Here is a 22,794-nt window from a genome sequence, read left to right on the forward strand (position 1 = left end):
TCTTTCTCTTGTTTATCAATGATCTCTGCATCCGCAAAAGATCCGGAAAACTACTCTACGCTAGTGATCTGAATAACTTTCGTTCAATTTCCTCAGGACTCGATTTTACTGTGCTCCAACATGATATAGCCAATATAGAGGAATGGTGCTTGATGAACGGCACACGCCGAAAAGTTTTCGATGACTCATTTGACCAATTGAGCTCTCAAACAGAGGTAGGGTTACCGCCTCTAGTGGTACTTTGACCAGCGGAATTTTACTGAGCAGGGGATAGACTTCAAGAGACACATGGGTATGCGTTGAAATCAATTAGAATTTCGAATTAAAGTGATCACTCGACAGAATTTTGGAGCGCTTCTATTGCTTTTCATTGTATGAAACGCTTAAAAACAAATAAATATGCACTGTTTTATTTCTTATGTAGCTCGTAGCACTAGGAGGAAAAATATCTTATTTTCTTCACATTCACCGTAGAGTGTAATGTTTTGGTAAAGCACTCCCTCTTTCTGTGCCGTTCACATTTAGTTGGATGTTTTTGCATTTGTTTATAGTTTTGTTGATTTAGTTGGATGTAGTGATTGGTTTTCTCGGATAATCACAAAGAATCCAAAAGCACCAGCCACTCTCGCTGTGAAGGATAACCCGAGCTTTGCTCTGTTCCTCAATAAACAAACACGGGGTGTGAAATCACACTTCAGTTTCTTTCGAGAATCTTTGTGAGGAACATTAATCCATTGAAGCGAAAGTTCAATGGGGTAAAGTAAACCCAAATGGCTCATTTAAAATATTTGTCAACGCCAAGAGGGGCCCTCCTTAACAATTAGGGCCTGCACGCAAAATTGCAAAATAATCCAATGGATTCTTCCGGGCGAATTCGGATTTACCTGAACGAAGGAATTCGCCTCCGAAAACCGGCGTGGCAACCCTAAGCAGGGTTTTTTTTCTTTTAATAATTACTTTCGATACTAATCCAGCGCTTTCGAAGATTGGAAATTTAATAAATCAAAAAAATCGATTTCAGATTGGCGAAATTTGAAGACAACCTCATGACTTCTAATCAAACCATTTAATTGTTTAACCCTTACAAGTCTGATCATATTTTTGTTTCGATTATAGAAATTTTAACCATAAGGTCATTCGCTTCTTCATTCAGGTTAAGAATTTTCCTATAACAAATCTCTATTCCTGTGTGCGGGGTTGGGATTCGAACCCAGGTGAGCTGCGTACATGACATTCAATGTACGAATTCCGCTATGCCCGCTCGAGTCTGATCTTGTTTCGATACGAGAATTAGGTTAGTATAAACATAGTTAATATCAAATATGCAGTAGTTTAGAATTTTCGCTATTCTAGTTATCTCATACACAAGATATTGAATTTTTAATTGTATTCTCAAATAATTTTTTGTCGAAAAAGTATTTGTCAAAATTTTAGTTTCTATTAAAAATCCGGGCCCCCTTCAAAACTCCGGGCCCGGGGGGAAACACCCCGGTCCCCCCCCCCCCTCTCGGCGGCCCTGGCCCGAACATAACCGAACCTTTGTTGTTATACGCTAGGGTATGATCCGCCAGCTGGATTCTTTTGCCATCTCTTCTTATACTTTGCAAACAAAATACTAGTTTTGTTTCGGTTGTGCCCAAAACTTAATTTGTTCAAATTAAAATTTTCTATAGGAACCAAATTCACGTTTCTGGAAAAAAAATCCAAGAAAAGAGGAATTTCCGCACACAGACCCGAATCCACGATAACCGCGCTACCGAATCTCTCGGGAACCTGTAGAACTTTAGTTTTGGATAATGAATTCATAATTACAGATGGACGTTATGCACAGTAAACTGGATGTACCTAGAGAATTGGCACTAGCGCTGTACCCAAACAGAAGGTATGATTTACCCACTAATAATTGGAAATCTCTATAATAGGTAGACTTTTTCATGTACAAGGTATTTATAATTCATTCGTAATCACCTAATTTAGGTAGAGTGAATATACCTCTGAGTTTCTGCACTTTTCTGGATGCCTATGTAAATAGTACCTAAATTCAACAAAACTCTACATACTCACCAAAGGTAACTTGAAACCACCAAAAATTAGGTAACTATTAATCAAATCTGATCGGATATTACCTAGAAATAGATAAATATTACAGACATTGGAACCTATTAGTAGGTAATTTGTACCCCTTTTATGGGTACTACTATCAATTTTCTAGGTATATCCAGTATACCGTGTAGAAAGCGAAATCTCGAGAAAAAAACAGCGCACTATCTGACAACACTTGTAAGCAGCCTTTTAGTACATTTAGTTTCCAAGCAGAGATGCCAGGTACTTTTTTCAAATGTCTGCAATAATAATTTTAAAAGTCTGGGAAGAACAAAAATGCCAGGAAAGCTAGTGAAACCAAAAGCCTTTATATTCAAAAATCTGCAAATATCTGCAACCAAACTAAAAAATCTGCAAATATCTGGTAACTTGAGCCTTAATGCCACGTTCGTCCAATCACGAGTTGGTTCAGAATTGGTTTAAAAACAGGGGACAGAGCTGGTGAATCTTATCCTACACTGAAAAAAAAACCCAAACGTTAGATCTATTTACTTCAAACCGCTTAAACTACATATGAAGAAGAAATGCTAATGTTATCACGCGCACACATACCTTCTATGTGTCAATTTTATAATTTTATAAATATTAGAGAAAGTTAACTGTAATCTCTTTTAACCGCTGACTCTAGAGAACCCTGTCATTAGCATCAGGTGCAAGTTAATTAATATCAGAACAACGTTTGAAACAAAAAAATAATTCTGGTACATCCGTTTTGAATGGGAGCTCCAACACTGCATCAGTGATGGAACATTTTGTATGTGCTTTAAAACAGTTCATGATTGAGGTGGGACGACTGGATTAAGTAAACACAAATGTAACAATGTGCAAAACTTACCAGATTTGCTTTCGGCACGCTTTACTTCTAGATATATGGCCCACACCTCTTCCCTCCTTTGAAACGGATGCGGCAACGCAGATTTGAATGAACGAATGAACTTAATGTTTTCACTAAAGAACCAAAAACAACGGATCCGCATCATCAATGTCCCAGCAAGTTAGACCATCGACCTAGATACTGTCTAAATTGCCGGAATTCATATTGATTTATTTCGTATTCGGATACGAGTCACGGTAGATTCCCTCTAGTCTTTTTATATGGATTGAACATTGTAAAAATTGAAGCGAACCTACTGTGATTCAGTTCGAAGAACATAATCCAAATTAGCCGAAACACAGAATCGCTGTTTAAAATATTCGAACTTACCAAATTTTCAAACGGCAAACTTCGATCTTGCGGTTCTCTTCGTTAGTTTCTATTTAACCACCTTTTAATTCGTGTAGAGCTGGTGCATAACCTTGACCCGGTGTATAGCTTAGCTAATAGGTGGGGCAAATAAATATTAAATCACAGCCACAAAATACAATTCGCTCTATGCGGGATGCGATAACGCTGATCTTTTCCTTGGATAACGAATGAACTAAATTGGTGTTTTCACTAAAGATCCAAATACAACTGAATTGTATCAGCAATTCCAAAATGTCGGAATTCAAGCTAATTTGGTTTTTGGATCCGGGTCACGATAGGTTCACTCGAAACAATCGTTTTTGCATATATTATGTAAACATTGAAGTGAACTTACTTTGACATTAGCCGAATTAGGTATATAATCATTGTTTAAAATATGCGAACTTACAACATGTTTAACTGACAAGCTTTATTCCTCCGTTTTTCTTAAAAAGTTCTTTTTTTAACTTTTACTCCGGTACAGTCACACAACACAAACCGCGGCATTCGTTGGAGAAAAAATGAAATGTCATTAAAAATACCTAAAAGTACGTTCCATGCATATTACCCACTCAGTGGGTAATCACCATGATGAAAAAATACTCAATTTTAGGTTCATAATATTAGAACTTCGCGCTACGAATTTTTTACTCACAGCTTGGGTACCACATTATTTCCGTGCAGTTCAAACAAAAGATGGAAAGGAGAATCTAGAGATTGTGAACAGGAAAGGTTTACGCGTCATTGCGGTTGCGGAGCGGTTTGAGATGGCAACAGTAAAATATTTAATAACATTTGTGGAACAAACAATAAAAATAAACTTATAAAATAAAGGAGATTTTTGTATAGATTGCCTTCGTCAAGCTATACGCAAGTAAAAGCAAAAGGTTCACTTTTCCGCACTTTTCAAAATTGCTGTCAGAGCAGAAGATGTCAACTAAAGACAAGTAAAGTAATTGAATAACTACGGATTATTGACACTACTTCCGACCGATGGTAATTCTTCCGTCACAATTCTGTTCACCACTCAATTAAAAAACTGTACCGAATATTCTGGTAGAATTCGACGAGAGGCAAATTTTCGCGTCTTTTCTAGGCAGAGCCTACTACTCTAATGCAGTTAGTACTTACCTCTATATAATTACCACCTGGGAAGGAGAAACAAACACTAGGGACGAAATGGTCGGTGTAAAGTCAGACCGGACTAAGTCGCAAAACATCGAAAAATGAGATAATGATAGCGCTGGATAAAGAATTTCGTCAGCTACATTCGACTTTTGCCAGATTTTAAATATGTAACAATAAACAGAAATTATGGCAAAAATAATTTTCCAATTATAATGTAAAGGATGCTGCGATTCAAACTTTGGACTCGTTTTTCTCGAAATCAATATTTTGTCACTTAGTCCGGTCTGACTTAACACCGACCAAATGTAAAAAATCCATTGGATTTTCCTCTAAGCGCGACTCCGATTTGTTAAGGGATTCCTCTTATATAATTGTGCAAAAAGTACCTAATGTTTGATAATTTTTTGTGAAGAAGTAAAATATCTTAGACATGTGCGCTATTCTGCAAAATGTTTAAAGTTTCACCTATAAAGTAAAAATTTTATAAAACAATTTTTTTTGACACCTTATGCTTGAAAATTTTTATTTTATAGATGAAACCTTAATAAACATTTTGCAGAATAGCGCACATGTCTAAGTCATTTTACTGCTTAAAAAAATATTAAACATTAGGTACTTTTTGCCACAATTATATAAGAAGACCTCCTTAAGCGTCAAAAATAGATGGGCAAGATCCAAGAAACAACTCTGGTATTGGTATCGAAAAAAGGGCTTGTGATATACGAATACTGAAACATCCATCAACAAGTTTCAATATGATTTGGTTATTTAATTTATTTATTTGTTTCATACTTTATTCCCTCGATCGAGTTTTCTGTGTCGTGAATACATGCTCTTTCGGTATATTTGTTTGTTTAGTATGTATATTAACAACTAACTGCACCTGACCAAATACTAGTATCATTGTTGCTTCGTCACAAATACTTATATGTACTTCCCTTCAACGCCCTAATTGAGTCTCGCAGTGGCTTCAGGTAAGTGTCCAATCCAAAACCACGTGTTGTTTTTTTTTGGAAATGTTTAACAGTGCCAATAATTACCAGTGTTCATAAAGTAAATTTACGAATGCACGTATATTTTCTCCTATTTCTGATTTGAGCGTTAAATTTCATATTGTTTCATCATGACGTTTGAGTCCGAGATTTTCAACCAATAAGTATGCCAACGATCTACTACTGTTACTTTTTGCAAGTTAATTGTTGTCCCTAGCCTACACATTCACGAATGCTATCGATTTGTTTATTCGAGTAGACTACATTTTTGTTTTATTTGTTTTGTTGAATACCATTTCTCTGTATTTCAGACAGAAATAAAAACAATCGATCTACATGATCTGAATAATTAATTTAGTTGTTATTTTTGTTTAGTCAAAAACATTTTCTGTCTAAAAGGTTAAGGTGTTGAACCGCTCTCGAACACATCAATCATGGGAACTTCACTAGTCTCGATTTGCTTGGATCGATTTTTGGACGTTGATTTTCGTTAGTAGCTTTGATTTGTTATCCTCTTGATGTAAGAGATTGACAAAGAAATGAATGGGCAAAATGGCACCAATAAACTAACATGTTCAAGATGACATCTTTGCTAATTTCTTATCTGAGCGGGATAACTTTCGCCCGGTCTGCCACTGGAGTATTCATGTCAGGTATCCACGAAGTAGAGAATTTAACTCTAAACTGGTGTCCGTTTTATTGGGCTAGATTATAAATTTCACGAGCGAGTTAAAATTTTCGCTAAAAACTGGCATTACACACGAGAATCGTTTCGCTTTATGGGTGAGGAAATTAGTATACGAATTATAGCGATGGAATTATTTTTGTTAAAACATTATTTATCTATTAAGTTAACTTATTTAAGAGATTTGTATTACTGAAGTATTTTGTACATATGTGCGTTTAAGGAGCATAATCTACTTTTGTAACTGCTAAGCGTTGCATGAAGAATAAAAAAACAAAACAAATACTACTACATAAAATAAATTCTTTATTTGATTTTATAAACCTAAACGAAGCAACTAAGAATCCCAAGTAAATTATTCAAATAAATATGCTATTACGTATAGAAAAAGCATCCAATAAACGATATTTATTTTTTATTCTACGTTGGCACTAACCTTATAGGTCATTCGCCTGATAAACAATAAAAAAAACTTTTTTTCGAGATACTAAGCAGCACGCAAACAATACTTAAGTCACCGTCCCCTATACAACTGGAATGGAATTGTTTCTCTAGGCTAGATTTTAATAGGCATAGGTAATTATTTGCAGTTAACTTAGAGATCACAACGAACAGTTTGATTTCATTCGTCCTACAGTTGGACGAATCCGAACAACTACTACTGGTTCAAACGCAGTTTTAAAAATAAACATTGCTTCACCTAAAAGATAATGAACTTGCCCCGAAAAGTTCTTTCAGATACTTTCCGAGCCAATTTCTGCACGTGAATAACTGTCCTTGCAATCCGCTAACGATTAGTTATGAATTTGTATTTTTGTTTTGGTAATGATATGATAAGCAAGTAATTTTCTAGATGTATGAATTGTTTTTTTCAAGATTTCAAAAAGTTATTCGCTAGGGAAAATTGGGCAAGGGGTACCCCTTCATAGACTATTTTGTTTATTATTTTTCTTCCGCTTTCAAAGCTATACAGCGAATTAGTTCCTATACCGCATGGAAATCGGTTTCGCGTTTACTGATTGTGCGGGTTGAGACTCCACTGGGCGAACTGTTCCTGCCACTGGGCGTTGTCCTGCCGGAGAAGGAGATAAAAAAGGAAAAACAAGTTTATTATTACTTGAACTGTTATTATTTATTTTTTTTAACAAACCTTGTCACTCCATTCATGGCTGGCCATTTGCATCTCATCGAAATCTGTAAAAAGGTAATGGATCATGTATTTTTTTAGAAATTGGTCGACACTGTGCTGGTAATACCATACAATGTGAAACATCGTGAGAGGGGAATTCGTGTGCCTTATCGCTGATTTTTATAGTAAAAAGCATTCTTTCAATAACTGTGAAATTGGGTTAATCTTGTCACCTTGACAGACACGCGCCCGCCCATCAAGACCTTCTCTAGACGACTTACGAAATCTAACCATTCGTGCGTTCTCGACAGTATAGAACACAAGAAGTCGCCGGCTGATAATCGGGCTCGCAAGTCTTAGAGATACATTACTTAGTAGTGAGACATTCACCCTAGAACGTTGCACTGGGGTACAAATGTACCCCACGCCACCTTTGGAGCCGTGTGAAGTCAATAATTCTGCATTTACAGTGGAAATGTGACTCGTGACCATACCAGTTAAAATACTGGTTGTTTAACTACGTGATTAACAACTCCGTATCAACTTTTGAATAGGGCTAATAAGATTTGTAAACAATGTTTTGTTTGGCTGATTTCTCTTAATTTGTTATAATTTTAACACAGAAAACAAACATTCGCAACCGAACGCTCTTTCGATACAGTCGAGTGTGTTGTTGTAACATTACCTTGAGTTAGGCGATATCGGTGAAGGTGTTTATCCCAGCAAGGGCTGGAGTATAAACATTATAAACATTGTAAACATTATAAACGTTAAATTGTGTCAGGCAGTGCAGTGTAGTGCGGTTCTAAACAGTTTTCTTACCTGAAAGACGGCTTTGTTTAGATGAGCTATACCAACTCTCTACTGTGTGAAGGTCACGCGGGTGACGGACAAAAGAAACGAAGGATAAATTCACCTAACAGCTCGTCAGGAACCAACTGGTGAAGTGTTTCGTTTTTTACTTTTCTAATCGATTTTTTTTTTGATTTTTTATTTTGATTTAAGTGAAATAATGCGGTCGAGCGTGTTGCTCCCGCAACAAAATGGAACAAACAGAAGGATCACCCTCCGAAGACGAATCTTATGGGGAAGAGGAACGTGTATCTGATTCGGAGACAGATGATGTTATGGACGATCCACTTCCTCCAATGTCTCACAGCTCCCCGAGTTAAGGTTTATCAGGATGGATCTGCTGGTCCTTGGGTGGTATACTTTCGGCCCAAAAACAAACCATTAAACAGCATAACTGTTGCACGGGAGCTGACAAAACGTTACTCGGCCGTAACCGAGATTAAAAAGGTTCAGTCAGATAAACTGCGCGTAGTCGTTACTGACTTGAAACAGGCCAATGGTATCGTTAGCAATAGCCTCTTTACGCTGGAGTATCGCGTCTACATTGCTTCTCGTGATGTGGAGATTCACGGTGTGGTAAGTGATGCGGGTCTAACTGTCGATGATCTGGTGAATGATGGGGTTGGCCGCTTTAACCCTAATCTTCAATCAGTTAAGATTTTGAAGTGCAAGCAATTGCACTCAAAGTCCATCGAAGATGGGAATTACTATTCATAAGACTCGTTTCGCGTAACCTTTGCCGGATAGGATAGGATAGTTTTATTTGTGGGGACTTTAACTTTGTTGTCATTCGTCCCTGCGTAAACCTTCGCCGGATCTGCACTTCCAAGCTACGTTGAAGTGGGAGGAGCTGGTCTACCTGTGCGTCTGTTTGTATCGCGAGTCATGAATTGTTCCAATTGCAAGCAGTTAGGTCACACGGCCACCTACTGTAGCAACAAGCAACGGTGCGGTAAATGTGGGGAACTCCATGCGGATGATACTCTTGCCAACTGACGATAATGCCTCTAACGACCCTTGCGAGGGGCATTCTTTGGCTCTGCTTGGAAACTCTAGGAAAAGACCTAACCAAAACTCGCCTCAACTTCCTCGTAAGGGTCCTTGGTTGTCCCAAATAAGGGTACAAAATAAAAATAATTCTTCAACTGGAAGTGCTGCTACAAATCCGAAGATAATACCTGCTGGTTTTGGGAAATTGAGATACAACCAGGAGTTTCAGCCACTCCCCAGTGCACCAAAAATCCCAAGTGCTCCAGTTTTACAGTCCGAAACTCAACCTATAACGGGATTCCTTAAATTCTCTGACATTGTGGACTGGATATTCACAGCCTTCAACATTACCAATCCTCTGAAAAGCTTGCTGGTTGCTATTCTACCAACAGTAAGAACATTTTTAAAACAGTTTACTGAACAATGGCCCCTTCTTGCAGCGATCGTATCCTTCGATAGCTAACTTATTAAACGGTATCACGGATCTGATCACTGTTTTACAGTGGAACTGCAGAAGTATTATCCCCAAAATGGATTCGCACTTACTAGATTACAATAATTGTGATGCCTTTTCCCTATGTGAAACATGGCTTACTTCTAATATAAACCTCAACTTCCACGATTTTAACATTATCCGCTTGGATCGAGAAGACCCATATGGAGGGGTATTTTTAGGGATCAAAAAGTGCTACTCCTTCAATCGAATCAATCTCCCTTCGACGCTAGGCACTGAAGTTGTCGCTTGTCAAACAACAATCAAAGGCAAAGATCTTTGCATTGTTTCTATTTACATTCTTCCTAGGGTCATGATAGAATATCGAAGACTCTCCAACGTGATTGAACACCTTCCCTCGCCCCGCCTGCTTCTTGGAGACTTTAACTCTTACGGTACAGAGTGGGGATGTCTGTACGACGATAATCGATCCTCGACAATTCAAGACCTTTGTGACAACTTCAATATGATAATTCTGAACACAGGGGAAATGACACGGATTCCTAGACCACCAGCACAAGCAAGTGCACTGGACATATCTCTATACTTGACATCACTACGGTTAGATTGCTAGTGGAAGGTAATATCTGATCCCCACGGTAGTGACCACCTGCCGATTGTAATTGCAATCACCACTGGTTCAAGACCATCGGCACCAATCAATGTTCCCTATGACCTCACACGAAACATTGATTGGAAGAGCTACGCTGCTGAGATATCCAAAACTATCGATTCAACACAGGTACTTCCCCCGGGGGAAGAATATAAGTTTTTGTCAAACTCGATTCTCGACACCGCGATTCAAACTCAGACGAAACGAGTACCCGACGTGAACACCCAAAAACGTTCTCCCAACCCGTGGTGGGACAAAGAGTGCTCAGACGTGTACGCGGAGAAAGCTGCCGCGTATAAAACCTTCCGGAACGATTGGTTAGTTGCTAGTTATCGAGTGTATGCGATATTAGAAAAGCGAATGAAAAATTTAATGAAAGCTAAGAAACGCAGTTACTGGCGCCGGTTTGTCGACGGGTTAACAAGAGAAACATCGATGAGCACTCTTTGGGGCACGGCCCGACGTATGCGAAACAATACTAACGAGAGCGTGGAATATTCAAACCGTTGGATATTCGATTTCGCCAAGATGGTTTGTCCGGATTCCGCCCCGGCACAGAAAATCTATCGCGCCGCGTCGTCTTACAATACCGCGAATGAAACACCGTTTTCGATGGTGGAGTTCTCACTTGCTCTCTTATCATGTAACAATAAAGCTCCAGGGCCAGACAGATTCAAATTCAACTTGTTGAAGAATCTACCAGACTCTGTCAAGAGACGCTTGTTGAATTTATTTAATAAGTTTCTTGAGGGTAACATTGTCCCACATGATTGGAGGCAAGTGAGTGTCATCGCCATCCAAAAACCAGGAAAACCAGCCTCCGACCACAACTCGTATCGACCGATTTCAATGCTATCCTGTATCCGGAAGTTATTCGAGAAAATAATCTTGTTTTGCCTCGACAATTGGATCGAAGCAAATGGCTTACTGTCAGATACACAATTTGACTTCCGCAAAGGCAAAGGGACGAACGATTGCCTTGCGTTGCTCTCAACAGAAATTCAAATGGCATATGCTAACAAAGAGCAGATGGCATCAGTATTCTTGGATATTAAGGGGGCTTTCGGTTCAGTTTCTATCAACATTATTTATGAGAAGTTGCACCAGCATGGTCTTTCACCAATTTTAAATGACTTTTTGCTAAACCTGTTGTCTGAAAAATAAATGCATTTCTCGCATGGCGATTTATCGACATCACGATTTAGCTACATGGGCCATGTCCTCCGTAATTAAGTTTACTTGGGAGCCGCTATCAAGGAGGACGCGACAGGGATGAGGTTGGCCGTGATTGTCAATGGCATCTACCACTGCGGTGAGCAGTAGTATGGTTTTCGCGCTGGTGGTGAAATAACTGGAGCAGGATGTAGACACTTGGTGGTCTATCGTAGTGATTGCTTTCGGTTCTTCGATGGATGGTGGTTGCGGTTTAGGCGCTTTGGTTACCACCTATGCTTTGGGTTGGACGTCACGCTCTGGAACTGGCGCCACATCTTCGTGCAACAAAGTGTGGTGACGAGCCTCACACTTGCGACACGACTTGGTGGAAGAACAACTTCTGGTGAGGTGTCCTTTCCGTAGACAGTTGTAGCAAAGCCCAGCGATTCGCACCTTCTCTCTCTTCTGGGATGTGGACAGAGATAAAGGTCGAGCACTGGAAGTTGCAATGGGAACCGCCGCAAAAGTCACAAGCTGGTTCGGTCATCGTTGGATTTGCTGAGGCTGCATGACTTTTCTGAGACGGTTTCGGCCATAAGGCTGTTGGTTTTGGATTATTCGCTGCTGGAACTTGTATCTGGTACGCGGCTTCACAGTTCCCCAGAATTTCGGCTCTGGATGTCAGGAACTTGATGGTTTGCTCGTAACTTGGAAGCTCTCCCTTTCGTTGTGTGTACTCCCAAGCCTTTCGTGTCGACTTGTCGAGAGCATTCACAACCAAGAACACGGTCATGTGGTCCGACACGCCGGTCATCTCTTGCTGAAGGTACCGTAGGTTCTCTACATGCCGGGTAACCTCGTTCACCAGTGATCGCAGCTCTTTGTGAGATTCGGACGTCATCTTCTTGAGCGACAGCAAACTCCGGAGGTGTGATTCCACAATCACACGCAAATTTTCAAATCTCTCGGTGAGAATGGCCCAGGCTTGTTGATAACTACCGCTAAGCGCCTTGGTGTCTAGTATTCCGGCTGCTTGACCGACGAGAGCCTTGTCAAAATGATACAGTTTCATGGCATCAGTATCACTCGAGTTGGCCATCAGATCCAAAAAGATGGCCTTGAATTTCGGCCAGTTGGGGTAACTGCCGTCAAACGTAGGAATTGGCGCTTTTAGAGGCTGCTGTTGGATGATGACTTGTGGTTGTGAACCCGCTGCTGAGGCTGCTCGATCCTTTGCAACCAGTAGTAGCTCCTCTACATTCGTTGAGACCAGGTCAAAAAGGTCTTCGAAATCCTGATAAATTTCAACAATTTGTATTGCATCACTGTCAGCAGCGCTAGAGACGGTTGCCCTTGATGCAAAATGTTCCGCTGGATGCTCATGATTCGCTGTTCAAATTGCTTTCGCTGACGAAAGAGAGCCGCCAGTTCGTTTGGTTCTGCAGTTGCTTCTTGTTCCGTGTCCGAAAAACCCCTGAAGAATTCGTCGTCTTTGGATTGGTTATCCTCATCGGGATCATCATTTTTATTCCCGCCGTCATTAACCAAGAATGAATGATCGACCGGCATTTTTTTTGCCAATACGTCACCTTTCTTTCGTAGAAAACCTCTAACGGCAAGCGATGTTGTGCCCAGGAAAGAACACGTTCGAACACGTCAGCAAAATGCAAAGCTTCTTTCCGCACACTCGGTGTACACAAACGAATACCCAGGCAAAAACACGTTCGAACAAGTCTGCAAAGCGCAAAGCTTCTTTTCGCACACTCCGTATACAAAAACGAACACATTCTGACACGTCAGCACAGGAGCAGCACTCGTCGATACCCAGGAAAGAACACGTTCAAACGAGTCTGCCAAGCGCAAAGCTTATTTTCGCATATTCGGTATGCACAGAAACGAACACGTTGTGACACGTCAGCGCAGTGGGCGTCTTCTCGCATGCGATAGGTACAAGAACGAACGAGTCAGCACAGGGGCAGCAGTCGTCGATCCGGTTCGAAGGACCAAATTATGTTCCTACCTGGGAAACGTTCCGATTGGTAGATAGCTCAATCGCTTGAAAATTGGCTGGCTTTCCAATTGTCCAGTGGATGCTTCGTCCTGGATGGTAATGAGCAATCGCCGTAGGAAAATATAATCTAATTCTTATGGTCCTGAAAAGGACCCTTTCGACGATGCTCACACCTGGCTGGTTGGTGGTGTAATGAAGAATAGAACACTTATACTGCTAACTGTTTATTTTCTGAAGATGTTTACAAGTTAATCAAACTAAACTTAAGCTTGCTAGGGGTTCTCCTTTTATAGAGTCGGTGGTGATAAGTGGTACTAGTTTTTGTTGGTGGGGTTACCTTTCGGTGATACCAAACAGGGCCCAAATAAACTTAGTTATATAAAAAAACAGAATATCGTCAACGTGTAAGTATTATTTATGTCAAATATGAGCAGATTTGGTTCACAAAAAAGTTCCCATAAAATTATTGCGAGTTTTTTTTTGCAATAGTTGTGATTTCTGGGCGTTTATTTCTGCTCTTCGGGTGTTTCCGCTCCATGTGTTTAATAGAAGAGTTCTGCGTTCAATACTCAGTGGCACAATAGTAATTGAAGAATGACGTAGACGAATGATTCACGAACTGTTCCATGTATATAAACATGCTGATGAACTGATGAAACACGGCGGGCTATAGTGAGCTGGGCATGTAGCCCGAATGCCGGAAAAGTGCCAAGTTTAATTAGCAGAGAGCCTGAAACCGCGTCATTGACTGCAGTTCAAACACCACATTATATGGTTGTGTGCGATAGTAGAAGATGTGCATGCAGCAGAGGCACAAGTATTCTGGAGAGTGACGACCAAAGATCCATGGCCATTATGATGATGACGATTAAGTATCATTCTTATTGGTTGCGACCAGTCACGACGGTATCGTTTGTAATCCAAGGCTTGTTTTTCGTGTTCGTATTATACCAATCCAAAAATAATACAATATAAAACAAGTTTCCGAAAGAATGCTTTTTACTATATGTTTCCATTTAACCATTTAGGTGCAGGTTTGTGCATGAGCGGAAACGTTGATAATAGATTGAAAGAAAAAACAACAAATCTAAACATACTGTAGAGGGGAAACCAAATATATTAATCTACTGATGGGCAAAGAACTTTATTTCAAATTGTAACATGTAATCGTTAAACAAAGACTCTCAAATCCTAGATATATTCGTATGCAGCTACGCAAATTACGAACTCCATAGGGACTTAGCTTCCGCGGTCATTTACATGTTTAGCTTACCTAGCTGATGTCTGACATGGTAATGCATGTCGTACTCTTCGTCCGATCCTTCTGAAAGATATTCGCGTGTTGGTATACAGTGTTGAAGGTTTGTTTGTTAGGGGTAATGTGAAAAGCATCGATTTTTCGCATTTGCAAAAGGGCTTTTGTGTTGGTCGTTTGGTTTGCTAAGCCAATCTAAGAACTTGTAATTGAACTAAAGTGTTAAGTGTCTCATGTATGCTGTTTTCTTTATCTAATGCAAATGTCTTTTATATCATGTCTCTTCGACTGCGTAAGTGATTGACTGTGAAACAAAGTAGGCTTGGCAACGTGATTGCAGTGTCGTTGACGCTAGCGTAAATAAAAACTGAATAGTCTATGAAACATGGACAAAACAGACTGATTTGGTGGAAAAATTGTACTACTATAGTGAAAGCTGTAGAATTGTGGGTTTCGTTGGAAGCCTTCGTGGTTTGTTGAACACTCAAGCAGAAGCAGCCTTTTTCGATTTTTGGTTCTTTGGAATTTGTAGTTTGTATACGCGTTTGTGCGGTAGGAAAGCTGCCTGGTGGTGGATTTCGGAGTTAGACTCTTCTCTCCTTAAGAAATGCGCCCTCCGGCGGAGAAGTACCTAGAAATTTAATACCGTATTGTAGGTTATTCCCGGATGGGCGTCAGAGGTTGCTTACATTATAGTTTTAGAGTATGGGAACACAAGTTTAGCCATGGCAACAGAATGTCACAGAGCACGGATCTGATACTTAGCGGTACGCTGGATTCGCTCATAATTACACGCACACGTACGATCAAGTTTTACGCACACAAAGAAATAGAGATGATGACGGCTGAAGATCAACTGTGGTTGGCTACGGTTAAGGCTAGTCAATAAAAAAACTGCATTTCACTGTGATGAGATTCGGAACTGATCAAGCACTAAGAAAGGTATTATTTTCAATGAAATTGGTGACACATATACACGCTGAACACTGGTAGAAGCTGCTGGAGATGTGGTTTGATTGTTTGATATGTATAATGATTTGAAGACCAAACTTTGTTTGGCCTTAATTATAATTACATGAATGGTCAATTTATTGCAGGTAATGTTGTAATCAGAATATGAATTGAAAATGATTCAATAGATGAACACGAAAAGAAGACCTACTACTGGTCAAAAGTTCACATAATTACAGGGCTGCTCGAAGCAATCCACCGTGTGATAGATATATTAAATGAAGTGATTTTAGGATTGAGTGTAACTTTAGAGGAATTTATTGTTTTTAAACTGTTGGGAACTAGCTGCTTCTAGTTATGTGCATTATTGAAACAAAATTTCTAGAGTGAGAATCCAATTGCTTGTTTATGGTCTGAACGTGCCAATCCTCTAGTTGTTCCAAAGTGCTGGCAAAATGTCTGGACTAAATTCGTGGGAAAATATTGAGTTAACAATGGCAAAGCTTATCACAGAAAACACCGAGCAACTACATCTAATCAGTTGGTGACATGACACAAATAGACAAACAAATAGATGAGACATCAAAACTAATATACAATTTTAAAATATGTCTAGCAAAATGAAGAGAGCATTGATTGTGCAGTGACTGGAATCAGACATAATTTTCGGTTTTATTTTGCAAATTTGAACAATCATTGTTTAGCCAATTTGAGCCGAAATGATGATCGGAAAAAAGTTGGTGCGTTCGCTCCAAACACAACGGACACAAACAGGGAGGCTGTTCCCTACACCCTCCTAGAGCGAGGGGCCCAGAACCACCGAATGCAAATCACTTTTTTGGTTTTTTTTGTCGGGAGGTCAGTAGCTACCTGAATTCAGTTCACGCACTAGCGACGACATTGCCGACGAAACGGAATCGGCAGCGTAGTGCAAATCGTTCCGCCCGGAGCCTCCTGCCGGAGCTCTGGCCAGGTTATTTGATCCATCTGTAACAGGTGATTGGATTGTATGTGTGGTTAAACATGTAGTTGCACCTCGCGGTGTGAATCCCGGAAAACTCAAGAAAATCTTAAGAAACGAAAAACTACTCGGATGATTTGGGGCCAAAAGATTCACAAAAGCTTACAAAAGCATTTAAAACTTGGGCAAAAGTTGGATCAAGCGGATCAAAAATAAAAAGTCCACACAAGGAAGTTCTATTCTAAAATGGATACACAGGAAGCGGAAGCCGAGCAACGGTTAAATCAAGAGAAAGAAAAAAAAACCTCTAGGATTGAATTAGAAGTGATCGAATTGGGCGTTACTAACTATTGTTTCCGTTGGGGGCGTAGCCTCGCATATCCAACGGGTGAGGTTGCCCCATTCCATTGGACGCTTCCTGTTGGTGATGACTGTTTAGCATGAGTTGTTGTTGCTGCTGCTGATGCTGTTGTTGCATCAAACTATGCTGTATATGAGGTGGTATATTTTGGTGCGATGGTCCTCGAGATTGGCTCGGCATTTGGGGACCTGAAATAGAAACGGGAGGTTGTTTTTATTAAATACAGCGCTTGCATTTAAGGTGAAGATATGTAGAAGCCAGGAACGCACGCGTGTTGCTAGGCACCGACGTGCTTGTTTACATTGAGAAAAAAATGGAATTCGAAGTGAAAATTCAAACGCACAAATGAGAGTTTTCGGACATTTTCCTTCGGTCATCTGCATATTGGCAGAAAATTTGAAGTTTAGTTAGTAAACGATTAAAGTTTCGCGGGTGTTTTTTCAGTGGTGTGTGATTAAAGTGCATTTGAAAAATTGTTCTGAAAATGAGAAGAAGAAAAATAAGAGTGTTTCGAAAAGAAACCCCAAGTGAAAAGCGGTGATATTTTTGCACACAATAAGAGCTACAGATGGAATTCCGTCAAAAACTCGGGTTGATTACATAGGAAAATGTTCTAGCTTCCTCAAGTAGCAGTTTCGTGGTACACCGGCAAGGTTAGTGTATTGAAAAACGTATGTTTATATTTGCTCATGTCAGATACATGATTAAGCAAGGGAGAGGGGTGTGTGCGGCGTAGGAGCTATGTTGTGGCTCGCATGTATAATGTCCTTAAATAGAGACAAACGGTGAACGATTTTCTATGCCACCTGGTGGTAGACCCACTAGTGAGTCGTCAACAAATATAAGTAGGCTATATACAGAAACAATTTAATAGTTCTACCAGGTTCGTTTGCGGCAGCCACGATTAGAGCAGGGAAATTGAATACTTTACGATGACGTCACAAATGAACTGAGTGTTCATTTTTGACAGTTCGCTTGTACTGTTTACATGGACTTGCAAATTTTTTTTTCGATTTGCTACGAGTGAATCTAGTCGTCCACAAATTTTTCTAAGTCCATGTAAACAGTACAAGCGAACTGTCAAGAAAAGTGAGTTTAACTGTGTCAGTAAAGAACCTAATAACTACGTTCGATGGCTTGTAATTGTGTTCTTGTCGACCGGTCTCACGAACACAAATGCAGTTTCATGGTTGAAAACAATCCCACTTGCTTTTGCTGTCTTTGTTTATTATTTTTCACCTGCTAGTGATGTAGTATTGGTGCCATGTGACGTTTACGTACATGACCCGTAGAAAAGTATATTACCGTCGGCTCCATTTAGGAGCGAAAGAAGTCCGTTATCGTTGTGCACTTTGTGTCGGCCGCATACTGTCACGCGCATATATAGAAGATCCTGGCGCTTCTGGAGAAAGATGAGAGTATCGAGTGACTGAAAACTGCAGCAAGCGCAGAAGGGGAAGACGGAAGGCACGGTGGTGAAATCCTTCAGCGCCTTGGGCTGAAAGTTCGGTGCGACCGGCCACACGGTCAAAGTATTTGGCTAACATGAAATCGAGGCCAACCGTGTCGGAAATGGGAACGGTCACCCAAAAAAAGGGGCTGAGAAAAGGAAGGCTCGCACTTCTTGCTCTGGAATATTGTTCCGATATTTTTTCAATTCATGAATGGGTTAAAAACAAGTATCAGAATAGCCGGAGAAACATCCGTCAGGACGACACGAAGATCACGAGATGTCACTTGCTGCTTGACTTCGCTGACCAGGTTGTATGAATCACTCGGAGTGATTAGTTAAGTTTTTTATCCTTGTGGTTCTGTTGATTACCAGAAAAGGCTAGTACTCGGCTTATGCAAAAAAGATCTCACTCGCGGTCAGCCTCCCAGATTTTAGATCCATCTCTAACCCAAATGATAGCTTTACGTGAGAACAGTGTCCCGTATTCTGGGCAGTAGTGTGAAGAACAAGTGATACAGGTTCCACTTTTTGGCGGGTCTCCGCCAGCCGGAGGGAATTACCGACTCCAGTCGATGAGTCTCCGGCGGCTGCTGGTGTAGGGAACCCTGCTTCTTCCCGGGTAGGTCGCAATACATCTACTCCCGTAACCCCCGTACAAGGCAATTAACGAAAGACAGACATTCCTCCAAAAGTCTGGCCCACCAGGCATCTAGCCCTATTGCCGGGACTTTTGGTACCATCTTTCAATAATCAACTGAAGACACAGTCAACCCCAACCCGTACGGGCCCCTTGGCATACTCCCTGCGGTCACTGGAAGGGCAGCCCGTTAGTCCACCCAAACTCGACTGCCAACCGAGATACACCTCCACCAATTACAGCAGCACAAGACGCGACCACAAGTCAAAAGAGGAATTAACCCACAAATAACATTCGAAACCGTTAGCCAATGGTCAGGGAGATAGCCCTTTTCCCTGAGCCGGTCCTGACCGGTCGCAATACACCCCCTGCCTTCAAGGAACCATACGCCTCTGAATTGCTTCCAGATAACCCACCACATCTCATTTCCAGCCCTTACCCCGGGCAAACCTTGAATGGAAACCTACACTAACTGACGAACACCAGCACAAAACAATCAACGAACTACAATCTTCCCACCAGGAACCAGTCACCATCGCCGGATACTTTTGGCACCCAATTAGGTTCCACATCTGGCAACTGACTGAAGCGACAGGCAACCCAACCCGCGAGGACCTCCTGTCGCACCCCTTCAACCGCTGGAAAGGCGATGCGCTAGCCTACCGGAACACCACCAACAACCGAACCGACGTAGCGCCGTACCGGACTTTCTCGGCCGGCATCCACCCGGAAGCTCCAGCGCAAGACAGCCGGGCCGCAAAGTCAACAGGGATATACAACGTCAATCAGCACATCAGTATAAACCAGAAGAAGGAAAACCGAATCCAAGAGTCTCAATATAACTAGCACCCAATCCAATCGCCGGATGCTCCTGACACCCGGTAGTCTTCCGAATAAGGCGACCAATAAACGATACTCCAGTATTAGACCACCGAGCTATAACCAACGAATCACATCCCGTAACCGGGGGCCCTGCTCGTTAATGTACCGGATCCCACCGACGAGCCTTCGGGCTGTTACCGGCCGGGTAAGCTCAGCTCTCTAATCCACACTTCGAAAACATCTCAGCTCCCCGAACCTTGTTCTATGACCAAAACGCAACCAAAATTGCTGAACCCACGCGGACCCCTTGCCACCAAACCTCCACGTGAAAGATGACAAACCCTCATATCCGAAAGCTTCCTCCCCTGCACCGACCATGACCGTGGACGTCCTGGTTCCTACCGAAGAACTTCAGGCGGCTGCCAGTGCAGGGATCAAGCTCCGCCCGGGTAAGTTACCACAGTGCCCCAACCATTTCAGACAGCACGCCCAGTCTCGGCAACAATCTTCCCCACACCAACGACGGATGTATTAGCTCTTCCAGCCAGCCTACTAGCCGGCCCGGATCCCACGGAACCCATTCAGTGAAACATCAACGACCTGAGACACAACTTCGGGGACCTGCAAAATATTATTTCTCGCTTCGAGTCGTTCTGTCTCGTCATCCACGAGATTCACCTGTACGCCGGTAGCGGCCCGTCTCCCTGCTTCGGGTACAGATACGAGTGGAAAACGGCCAAAGACATCAACAACCATCAAACTATCGGTTTGGTCATCAAAGTAGCTCCGTTCCTCAAAATAGGTGATTTAAACGCCCACCTCACCGCTTGGTGGTCGGATAAGTGCTGCCACCGCGGAAATGAGATAAGTAGAATCGTGGTTGTTAACGACGGCAGCACAACCTTCACCCGCGGAATCTCCACATCGGCCTTGGACACCATTGCAAAAACCTGCGGTTAAGCAAGAGTCAACGACACAGCAGGGAAAGAACCATTTTCCCATTGAAATCTCTTCGAATCGACCTCCAACTAACCCACCCTCCGTTGCCAGTAATTGTACGAGAACGCTGACTAGGTTGCGTTCGACGAAACTTTCCAGTCCAACCTTGACTGGGACCACCTACACCCCGGAAGAGTTATCTGAACTGATCATCAAAGCTGCAGAACTAGGCATCCCCCAAACTAACGGGGACGTGCTTCGGCGCGCCATACACTGGCGGAACCTCCGCCATCAGGACACGCATGAAAGCACTACGCCTTCTACAAAAACTCCCCTGACCACCCTTTGCGTGATGAAAGAGCAGCCGAGTTCAGAGACTCTGCAATCTAGCTAGCATCCAAAAAGCCAAGGAAATAAGCTGGTTCAACATCCTGGAGGGCATACACCCAGATTCCCCAACACCTGGGCTATGAAGACGAGTTAACGTTCTCAGCGATAAACGGCGACAAAACGGTTTCTCAGTGGCTATCGACGATGTAACAATCACCGACCCCGAGAAATCGCAAACTGTGATTTCCAATCGCTATCCGTCCTCCCCTTCGCATTCGTCCGGCACTAGACACGTCTCGAAACAACCTCTATCACTTTTTCACCAAACTCCACGGTGGAATATGATATACTTTTCTCCGGGACGGAACTCATTGCCACCTTCAGGACAGCATGCGGAAATTTTTTAAATCGGTTAGCCCCGACAAAGTAGGGTACCCAATGTTAAAACACCTAACCCCAGGCGGGAAAAGGGCACTACTCGATGCCCTCAATAAAATCTAGGAAGGTGGTACCTTCTCAGACGATTGGAAACTCGTCTGTATCGTGGCAATCCCCAAAAAGAGTACAGGCACACGATCCTCGAGTTTCTAGAGAATGGTCAACCGACGGCTGATTACAGTGATTGAATAAGGAAAATTTCTTGATAACCTCAAATTCACCTTTCGGAAGAACTCGGAACCGAAATCTACCTAGGATCCCTCGGGGAGCAGATTGGAGAAGCGAAGACGAAAACTAAAACTTAGACGTGGCGAAGGTCTACGATAAAGTGTATCCGTGGATCCGTGCTTGCAGGAATGCTATTCTTAGTCAGGATGAACTCAATATTCGCTTCACTTCCCAAAGGAGTCTACGTGTTCGTCTACGTGGACGACATCATCCCAGTCGGTTTGGGTCCCCAGTACCCGGATCTCCCCGCAAGCCGCCGTCAACGCGGTCGGACGATGGGGTCTAGACACCAGTTTCAATATCGCTGCATCCAAGTGTGCAATCACTAACTGCTGCGGATCCTTTCACTCCGCCAGCGCCGCGCCGATCTCGCTCAACGGGGTTCAGATGCCCTTCCGGAAAGAGCCGGAAGTGCTCGGCATCTTTTTAGTCAGGAAAGTCGCTGGTCCGAACGATATACTCTCGCCATTTCAAAAATTACAGAAAAACCGCAATCAACGTAAGTCGAGCCTTAATCCACAGCAGGATACATTAAGAAATGGACTGGTTAATGTCCTCGGCCCGCTGTATCACGGAGCCGTCCGACTAGCCTCCAACCTGTTACCAAGCACACCTGCGGAATTCGCTTGCGTCGAGGTGGAAGTTCTTCCCTGCCGCTGGGTAGTTGCAGAACAGCGTTCAGGAGAACCCTCGGGTTCTTGGAAAAACATCGGGAGCCGAGTGCTTCACTCTTTCCATACTCACGGACCTTCCAAACAAGTACGCAAACAGCCCCCTATCGCTCATCGCCAGCCTACTCATGGTGAGACATTGTGCCTAGAATGACCCGAGCCATAGCATTGACTACAGCCTATCTCTGGTCGTCAAAGCAGGCGACTCCGCTAACCGCATCGGAGTCCACTATCAGCAACTAGTCAACCGCAAACATTCAGAGGTCACCTTCAAATATTCACCGATGGATGCAAAGCCAACGATGGGGTGGGCACGGGGTTTAGTGTTTTGAAGGGCGGGCTCTCCTTTCGCATGCCCTCGTCGTGCTCAGT

General features: G+C 42.2%; 1 protein-coding gene across 6 annotated transcripts in view; it reads right to left on the reverse strand.

The window, feature by feature from the left end:
* Positions 1–5,204: 5,204 nt before the first annotated feature.
* The window catches only part of LOC131685507 (dystrobrevin beta), a 109,421-nt gene continuing 91,831 nt past the window's right edge, over positions 5,205–22,794 (reverse strand). For 2 of the 6 annotated variants that reach the window (XM_058969290.1, XM_058969291.1), the window contains exons 7-11: positions 16,892–17,092; positions 16,453–16,569; positions 14,650–14,700; positions 7,284–7,327; positions 5,205–7,205 (exon numbers count right to left, since the gene is read on the reverse strand). In XM_058969290.1, coding sequence (XP_058825273.1) covers positions 7,146–7,205; positions 7,284–7,327; positions 14,650–14,700; positions 16,453–16,569; positions 16,892–17,092 — 473 coding nt within the window. In that variant the 3' untranslated portion in view covers positions 5,205–7,145. Of the gene's footprint in view, positions 7,206–7,283; positions 7,328–14,649; positions 15,263–16,452; positions 16,570–16,891; positions 17,093–22,794 lie in introns of all 6 variants that reach the window. The other 4 variants (XR_009304825.1, XM_058969292.1, XR_009304826.1 and 1 more) reach the window with 4 other exon arrangements.

The sequence above is a fragment of the Topomyia yanbarensis genome, chromosome 2, assembly GCF_030247195.1.
Source record: "Topomyia yanbarensis strain Yona2022 chromosome 2, ASM3024719v1, whole genome shotgun sequence".
Taxonomy (NCBI): Eukaryota; Metazoa; Arthropoda; class Insecta; order Diptera; family Culicidae; genus Topomyia; species Topomyia yanbarensis.